The sequence below is a fragment of the Sipha flava genome, unplaced genomic scaffold (genome assembly GCF_003268045.1).
Source record: "Sipha flava isolate LNK unplaced genomic scaffold, YSA_version1 85_pilon_pilon, whole genome shotgun sequence".
NCBI classification, from domain to species: domain Eukaryota; kingdom Metazoa; phylum Arthropoda; class Insecta; order Hemiptera; family Aphididae; genus Sipha; species Sipha flava.
The window spans coordinates 1,019,682-1,028,911 of record NW_020273627.1 but is presented as its reverse complement, the minus strand read 5'-3'; the positions used below and the strand labels follow the sequence as shown (position 1 = coordinate 1,028,911).

At 32.4% G+C, this 9,230-nt stretch overlaps 1 protein-coding gene across 4 annotated transcripts; it reads left to right on the top strand.

The window, feature by feature from the left end:
* The first annotated feature begins 1,158 nt into the window (after window positions 1-1,158).
* Window positions 1,159-8,768, top strand: LOC112693355 (tektin-4-like). 4 transcript variants are annotated; one of them, XM_025568369.1, is made up of 8 exons: window positions 1,159-1,374; window positions 1,804-2,050; window positions 2,646-2,952; window positions 3,891-4,105; window positions 4,620-4,848; window positions 6,600-6,754; window positions 6,835-7,024; window positions 8,594-8,768. In XM_025568369.1, the coding sequence occupies exons 2-8, from the start codon at window positions 1,815-1,817 to the stop codon at window positions 8,636-8,638; spliced, it is 1,377 nt and encodes a 458-aa protein (XP_025424154.1). In that variant the 5' UTR covers window positions 1,159-1,374; window positions 1,804-1,814; the 3' UTR covers window positions 8,639-8,768. The 4 variants fall into 4 exon arrangements, with proteins under 4 accessions (XP_025424154.1, XP_025424151.1, XP_025424153.1 ...); XM_025568366.1 differs by lacking the exon at window positions 1,159-1,374 and having other exon boundaries at window positions 1,390-2,050; XM_025568368.1 differs by lacking the exon at window positions 1,159-1,374 and having other exon boundaries at window positions 1,390-2,050; window positions 6,835-7,082.
* The last annotated feature ends 462 nt before the right edge of the window (window positions 8,769-9,230 follow it).

Sequence of the window (9,230 nt, the reverse complement as noted above, 5' to 3'; positions counted from 1 at the left end):
ACAATAACTGGACATTTATTTATATTCAGTGGCACTCAGCATTAGCAACAAACATTAGCAATTTTATAGAACTATCAAATACCTGGGATAAATTATTAATATAAATCAAAAAAAAGCAGAGGGCATGGGTACGAATCTCGGGGGTTCACCAGAACTTACCTTAAACTCATCAGAAGTATGATACGAAAGTGTATCCGATTTGAGGTGAATCCATTTTAATAATAATCTACTGATACTAAAAGATTTCAATTTGTATAATTGAATAGTATGATAATACTTCATATCTTAGAGATTCGATTAGCTTTATTGAATTCGTAGTTTTATGAAATCACCAGAAACACCACGTTCGAACATCGGTGGAGGTAACGGAATGTGATTTGTTTAAGCATCGATATAACTAGAGTTATTTATTGATGTAACATTCATTTACACAGAATTTTCATTTTATTTTCAAGTGTAGGGAGAACATTTAATCTGTTTGTACTATTGACAAATACGATTTTCAGTTTTTTTAATTTGTACAATTCGATTGAGCTGGTTGAAGACATGTTGCGATTAGAATTGTTTTTGATTAATTCAAAATCGATATCATGACATTCGTCGTCTAAAAAAAACACCATTTGATGTGTTTGATATACTTGAAACGCTCTGTGCACGGTTCGCATTATTATTAATCGACTTGGTTTTGTTTGTATTTGTTTTCTTACTGATATACATTACACTGCTCGTTGACGTTCTATTAAAATGTGATAAAGTTGGATCAAACGCCTCATGTAATCAAAATATGCAACACATTCAACATGACTGAGAGTTGTAACTTATGAGTTTAGGTTATTGAACCATCATCATCATCGTCATCATACCGTGTGAACACGACACTTCTTTTGCACATACAACAAATAATGGGAGTGTACATATTTTTGCAAATCACAGGTTATCACTTGAAACCCTACCCAAACAATCGTAATAATTATTTACTCGAAGAAATAATTTGCATTTATTTTTCCACTCTTTTATTACTCGTACTCATATTATTATTTACGTTGCCACGATACCGTCGACTGCGTTGAATATTGATCAGGTGTTCCCTTTGATAAATACACTTTTGAAGAGTACCAGCCGTTGAGGTGCATTATTTTCGTTCATTCATTAGTATCACAAGTCCTGTTCAGTTGTTATATTTGTGATTCATAATAATAATATAATGTGCCATATATAATTTAAGATAATGTTCCGTAGTCGATAGTATTAACGCGTTTGTTTATGTTTAATTTTTAAACAATCTCACATCTAATCGTAAAGCATTTGATTTTCTCTGCTAAATCGTACAAAAAAAAACGATATCGAATATTCTCCGGCCGTTTACGATTTTCGGTAATTCATATTACAATACATAATAATTAACGTGTGTTAACCATATCCATTACTTCTATTATTATAGAAAAATCAAATTGACCATATTAAAAATATATTGGAAATCCATTCCCTCCTCCCTTCCCCTCGATATGGATTTTAAACGTTTGAATACAATATTCAATTATATATAATTACACACGTTTATACCAATAATCCGTCCGCGAACATGATTTATTTGTTAAATTTTTAGACTTCTACTCAGCATCCATAACGTTTCATAATAATTGGTTTTCCAATTAAATTAATCGCTATCTTTGAAGTCCACATACAGTATCATATTATTATTAACCGTTTGCGATGTACATAACAAACATCCCAAATGTATGTTATTAAAATCGACTCAAAACCGTTCTACAACATTAAATTATGGAGGTTTTTTTTTACAAGTATCTCACATTATGGATAAACCTCTGGAAAAACAGCTCACGATGTGCGAAATGATACTAGACGATCGTACACGTGAAACCTGCAACACCGATCAACGACTATCGTGCACACGTTACGTGCGTCCATGCGATGAAACTGACGAAAAGTTGCGACGGGACAGCGGCGGCTATTACTCGTTCGACCAGTGGCAGAAACACAACGAGAAGTTGCTCAACCGATCGGTTCGAGGATATCATCAATCAAACGTGTGAGTGTATAGTGAAAAGTGTTCGTCCGTATTTATCATAATCATAACACGTACCGTTTTACCGATGACACGTTAAAATTTCCCCACAAAGTAGTATCCCCGAGCCAAAATCTCCAATTAAAAATAACCCCGTGGTTAAAAAAAAAAATCCTGCGTAAATATCAGTTCTAAACTGCAACCTTTTATTTTTAAAGTCGTGATTTAAACTACGCATAACGCGAGTTTCGATATTGTAAAATTAAAAACTATAGTTGTCTATGAGGCATTTATAAGCCTCATATTATAATGATAATATATAGCTTTATTTATATATTATGTTGAAATTTGTGAAAGGCTTTTTTTCTCGTTTTATTCGATGTTTATGGCGACAAATACAGTCGAATGGACTAAAGAAACTAGGTATTCCTCGAACATAGCATTTACCCACGAAGTGAAAAAGCTATCGGCCCTTGTATCCAGTGGCGTAGCGATGTTTAATATATAATTTGATCGATTTCAATATGAATTTTTAAGTAAAATTTGGGATATTTTATCGTGGAATCGTTTTGTTATGAATTTGTGTTTAAAACCGAAAAACTTGCGTGAAAATGTCCAGGGTCGAGTACAACGTGCAGCGCGCGATCAATACGTTGTCCGCGTCGGTGGACAAATACGCGTTGGACAGTACCAACAAAATCGCAGGGACAGCTAGGCGCATAGACGCGTGGAGGCTGGACGTGCTTCAGGCGTTGGAGAGCGTACGAGACGAAATCGCTTTGCTGTTGTCGAGCAAACAAAAACTTCAGAAGGCGCAGACGGCCTTGGGCGTGATACGTTCCATATCCGTCGAGTGCCTAGAACGTCGGTCGTTCAGATTAGCCGTGGACCTCACGTTGGACCCGGGACAAGTGGAACTCGTGAAAGTACGTATTACCACCGTTCGTTTACTGCACAGTCTTGTCGCGCTGTCTTGTTTTGTCAGCCAGTCGCGTGGCCAGGCTTAGGAAGATGTCCGAATTATAACATATTTCAATGCAAATTGTGGCGTGTAGGGTGCACATCCATCGTGAAACCATGAAACGAAATTAACTATTGCGCGAACTATTTTCTAATATTCAGAACAAAATAGTCTGCCATATCATAAATAATAACATTATCAAGTACGAAATATCCAATAACACATTTTGTACTTGAACCTAGAAGCATTTGGTAGGCAATAGATTTTTCGTTTAAGTTCGGTGATACGCAAAGTAGAAGGTAACACCCACAACATCTCCTTCGGCTACGTACTAGATCATACACGTTATAATGCGAAGAGGGACAAATGGACGTAGCCGTTTGGACATGAGGACAAATGGACATCAAAAAAAAACTATATATAAATATATATTTATAAGTTATAAAACCATTGATATTTTATGTTCATAATATAACTAATGGTATCGTATCATAATATCAAACCTTATCGAATTTTATCGTTTTAGCAATAGGTACCTTTTATATCAATATATATAATTTATTAGTTTTTACAACTTGTAATAATTATCACACTTTATCGAAACACGGTGATACACGAGACACAACAATACACATCTATAACCATGTTAGTCGTGTACAAATGGCATTCAAGTGTACATGTAAAATGTCATTAATTAATTCAAATCGCGATGGTGAAGTTTTTTTTGAATGAATATTTTTGACATTAAAATTTACATATTATAATAAATATAAATAACTTATTTATTTTATTTACTGATCTATATATATTTTTTTTTAACGTCCATTTGTCCCCACATCCAAATGGCTACGTCCATTTGTCGTAGATCGGTTATATTGACATATGGTATGCGATCCTGTATAGGAAAAGGAACTGATCGACGAAATTGACGATCTGTTCTGTCGCACATTGTGCCAGCTTAAGGATCAATTGAACAGCAATAAAACTATAAAGTATCGACTCGAAGAGAACTGGAGCAATAAGAATCAGTCCATGAAAATAGACACTATGAATTTAAGTCTAAATATTCAGTCGCCGATTATAATGTCACACACCAACGTGATAGAAGATTCAGAGAAGTATGCATAATGTTATGTCCAATGTCGCAGGAGAATAGTCAAATCAGAAATGTCACTAAATGCTTATTGGCTAAAATTAAAAGTTACGCCTAGGTATTAGAGCATAAGCTATTGAAAAAAAATATAACATTTTTTTCAATTATTTAAAACTGTACCATTAATTAATATAAACGCTTCGAATGCAACGTTAAGATCTACGTCTACTTTTTATATACCTATTTGCAATCGTAACTACTGTCTTTTCATACCGGTAAGCCAAATGTTAACTTTAGGTAATAAACTTAAGAATTTTGATTTTTTTTCTTTCATTTTCTCTCGGAGTTCCCATGCGGACAGTAATAGCGCAAAGAAATTTAATAATTTGACTATTTGCATAAGCGATTAATAAAACGTCTGATTTTACTATATTCCTATGACATAATACTACATTAACTTTTGTAATTACTTAGTTGACAAGATACGTATAAACTTGCATTGTATATGTGTATTTGATTTTTACATTGTTTTACGGTAGCGCCTGCTTGTCAGTGCCAGAATGGGAAATGGCTGTCAAAAATTTATACGAAGAAGCTAAACGAACTATGAACGACTCGACGTTATTGAGATCCATAGTAGACGATGCCGTGCTCAAAAAAAGCGCAAAGAGATTAAGGGATCAAGCTGATGCAGTAGACATAGCCTTGGCGCGGTTCATATCTGATACACAACACGTTGAACAAGCTCTAGGAAATGACTTGAAACAAGTAATTAAATACATTTCATTTAAATATAGTATGTTCACTATGATCAAAGATAATTTAGATGTGTACATACAGTGCTCGAGTTGGGAAAAATTAACTTAATTTTTTAATTTCGTAGAGGAGCTCAGTCCAACGATTTGAAAACTGCGTTCCACGTGCGCAATTATTTGACACAGACCCGTGGGAGGTTTCGTCCCTCTTCCTCCCCTCCACCAACCTTAAATATATTTTGAATACCACTTTTAGCTAAACAAATATTTAAATTCCAAATATAATATATTTTGATAGCAACACCAACATCTTATATGTTATATGTAATATCCTACAATAGAAAATAAAAATAAAATAATAATTAACATAGGTAATTGTAAGCGATCAGGCAGTCTCATGAATCGAATGATATAACCATATATTTGGTTTTTGTTTTTATTTATTTTTACTCTTTAATGCGGGCCACGGCCTTAGAAGATTAGTCTAAGGTCGTGGTAAAGGCATTTATTTTTTTCCGAAATGACAATATCGTCGATCGTCAATATTAATAACAAACCGTACAATGTATAAAGTATGATCACCAAATTCACAGACATTACTATTTATATTTTTTCAGAAATGACGACAGTGTCCCTTATCATAACCACCATATAATCTTTAATTATAAAAATAGTTTAGATATTATAATTCGTAAAATTCATTTTCCAATTGACGTAAATTGAAATTCACATAAAAATTATTTTGGACATCAATTAGGATGAACGTGGCGTCCCCCGTCCCGGTAAAAAAATATAGTCGGGATACGCAAAAAAAAAAAAAAAGGGGGGAGGGGCACCCCCCCCCCCCCCCCCCCCCCCCCCCCCAATGCGAGCACTGTGTATGGATTTGGTTACCATAATACTTCTATGAATATTTAACGGTCATCCCAACGACAATTCACGGCACAAAACGGATAGTTTATCGTGTTACGCTTTAACAATCTAAATGCAATTTATGAATATAAAATTATAACTTTTTATAAGAAGGAATTATTTTGAGCAAAAATCTGTATTTCTGTCCTTCCTCGTTGTTGCCAATCCTTATAAAAAAATTATGAAGTACATAAATCTTAGATTCTATGATATAATCATAGAATATATACTATTTATTAATTATGATTTATGTATATTTTGTATGATGAATATTTTCAATTGAGAGTTTATTGGATATTATATAATAGAAATAATCATTTCTAGTTCCTAAAATGTTTTATTCGAAATCTAAATTAAAAATTAATAATTATTATATCTTAATATATAATTATCATAAATGCTTAAAACAAAACGCAAAAATCGTTAAATCACTATAGAATTATAAAATGAATAATAATTATCGTATAACAAAAACGAAGCATAAAATCGTTTAATTTAATATTTAATCAAAACGATTAAAGAATACGTCATTTTCATAACATTGTATGAACTCCGCAAATTTATAGTTAAGATGGGATGTGACTAGAACATTGAATAGTGGTGAATAATAATAAGTATAATTTTATTTTTAGCCCTATGACGACTTAATTATTAATCGCATTATTATATGATATTAGTTAAGTATAAACTACTAGTAATATACTAGTATATACTAGTAATATACGCCTCCAATGTAGTTAATTGCGAGTGCAATGTCCTAATAACCATATTTTAATTTAAGAAAACATGTTCTTTGTTGTGTTATCGGTGACTTATTGTTGTTGTACAATCGACTGTGTTCTTCGCAAACAGGTTGTCCAACGTCTAGGCGATTCCGAGAATTTAATCGGTGGTCTTCTGCGTGTTATAACGAATCTAGAAAAGGCAAAAATGACCGCCGAGACGAGATTGTATAACCGATTGAAACGTCCGGAAGATGAAAACTTCAAGGACAGCGCACAATCGAGGTAACCGACGACGACCTTTTGCTCGAAAACCATAATAACATTATTATAAAAGTACACGCTAGCAAATAGTATTGTTTTAGCATTCTCTCGGAAGTCAAAAGTCTCCAAGAACAATTGGACACGTTGAACTACCAGTTGCACTGTGCCAGAACTGGTCACTTGGGCTTGAAAGAGGCTCGTTCGCAACTCGAGGATGAGGTTCGCGTCAAAAGAAAAACTCTCTGGACCGATACCATTCGATGTCAAAAAGTTCGGGCTTTTTATCCGTCCGTAAGCGCACTGATTGGCCACTAGAACACCGGAGGGTTCAAAGGCCTCACGCAACTCGGTTATCATTCGATTATAACTCACTTTTTGAACAGGAAACCGGTCACCTGTTCAACGGTCATGTGCTTGAAAGTCATTTGTGTACAGAAATATTTGTCTTGAAAATAATGTGCTCGAAAAATGTATTTGTTCAAAATTAATAACTTCGAAAATATATTTTTGACCATTGATTAGATACGAATGTACGGTACAGACACCCACGATGTATGCGTTTAAAGATCCTTGAGATGATTTAACAGTCTAGATTAGAACAATGACGGTTTCGTGGTAAAAAAAAGTTTTAGATCGAAAAAAGAACACACGACAGTCCTATATTCTAATATTTATTTTGACATATTTATACTAAATTACTTTACATATTAGATACCAAGGCATACAGGAATCGCGGAAAATTAATTCACCCACAAGCTAGTAAGATCCTCGATATCCCTCAGATGCGCCCCCCTCCCTTGAGTAAGAAAATTTCATGGACTGACTTTATCCTCGACCTTAGAATTTGTATAACCAATCTATGGCTTAAAGTCTGAGAATGAATCACTCCCACCTCACTTTACCAATTGGTACAGAATTATATCTCCGACTATCCCACCACTTCCCTGGGTTCACAACTTCAATATCTCTAGGAAAAATATAATATCGTTCTCCTGTATCCGCTTTGACCACATATTACTTCCTTATCATTCCTTTAAACTTCCATTGAAAGTCCATTGAACTTCACACATTTCACAATGATCCCATGGCTTATGATATTGACCAGCTATCTTCATTTGCTCTAGTCATATCACCCTAATATGACCATCTATTTTCACTTTTCAATTTATCCGACATTCCTTTTGATACACAAAATATTTATTTACATCAACAAACAAATATCATACTCAATATACTTAATATTCTCAATTTATTATCTGTTTTAAGTTATACAGAATTTTTAATTTATCTGTCTTTCTGTAAGTAACTTATAATTTTTATATTGTACTTCTTTTGTTTCTCGTTTCGTAATTGTCGAAACTATACTCGTATGTTTAAACAAAGTTTAAAAAAGTGTACAAATACCTCTTAGTTATTATTAAAATCAACATAATAAACATTATAAAATATTTTCTTGGTAATCAAAAAGTGGAAAAATGTAGACATCACAGAGTCCAAAACTGTTACCACCTACAAATTCACAACCTAACATTATAAATATTCTTTTAATTTATTTTTAATTAGTAGTAATTTCATTATAATAATAATATGACCCAAAGTAATGAAATCTTTTGAAAAAAAAAACAAAATAACTCATTCATTGAACAATGGAAATATATTAATAATTTAAAAAAAAATATCTTTTTGATCACGTAACCATTTCGAATAAATAATTTTTTGAACACATTATACGTGTTCTTCAAACGAAAATTGTCTTACACGTGACTTTCGAACAAGTGACCAATGCCCATTAAAATACATGGAAGTTATTTTCATATACAGATGTAACTGAAATTGTTAATGACTTTAATATGGTTCCAGGCCAAAAGTTGTACGATAGAAATCAAATCTTATCTTATACAATGAGCCAGATTTAGATATTATCAAGAGCAGGAAAAATATGAATAATTCTTCTTTCTTAAAATCAACTACAATTATTTCAGAAAAATGAAACTGAAAAAATCTTTGGACACTTATTTCTACACGTATTTTTGTACACAACATTATTGATAAACTTTATATTATATAACTTTATATTGATTTGATTTAGAATTAAAATTATAATAATAACTATAATTCTTTTTTCAATTAAAACTGTATACAATTTTTCCAAAAGCTGTTATTATAGAAGTAATTTTTTGGTATTTTTGATCAAAATATTGACTTATATATAAGTATCTCTTTTCTTTTACGGTGGAATCAAACATGCGTATTAATTATCTTATTCACTTTTTTTCATTGTTGTAAGATGAGATTTTGGAATAATTTTTACTAGTTGAAATCGAATACATTATATACTTGTACATGTACTTATAAAAATCAATTGGTACGCGTTCGTCAAAAAAACGAAATGCATACTTGGCCGTCGTACACATGATTATTAATATTTTATTTTGCTGATAGATCGAAGAGGCACTATATTTATAATTTAAAAGTTTTAAATGTTATATATTATATT

Excerpts from the sequence above, each read along its gene's own strand:
- LOC112693355 (XM_025568366.1), top strand. The coding sequence starts at position 1,740 with ATGTTATTAAAATCGACTCAAAACCGTTCTACAACATTAAATTATGGA. Across the intron at positions 2,051-2,645 it reads GGATATCATCAATCAAACGT|GGTCGAGTACAACGTGCAGC; the intron begins GTGAGTGTATAG and ends GAAAATGTCCAG. Across the intron at positions 6,755-6,834 it reads AAGGACAGCGCACAATCGAG|CATTCTCTCGGAAGTCAAAA; the intron begins GTAACCGACGAC and ends GTATTGTTTTAG.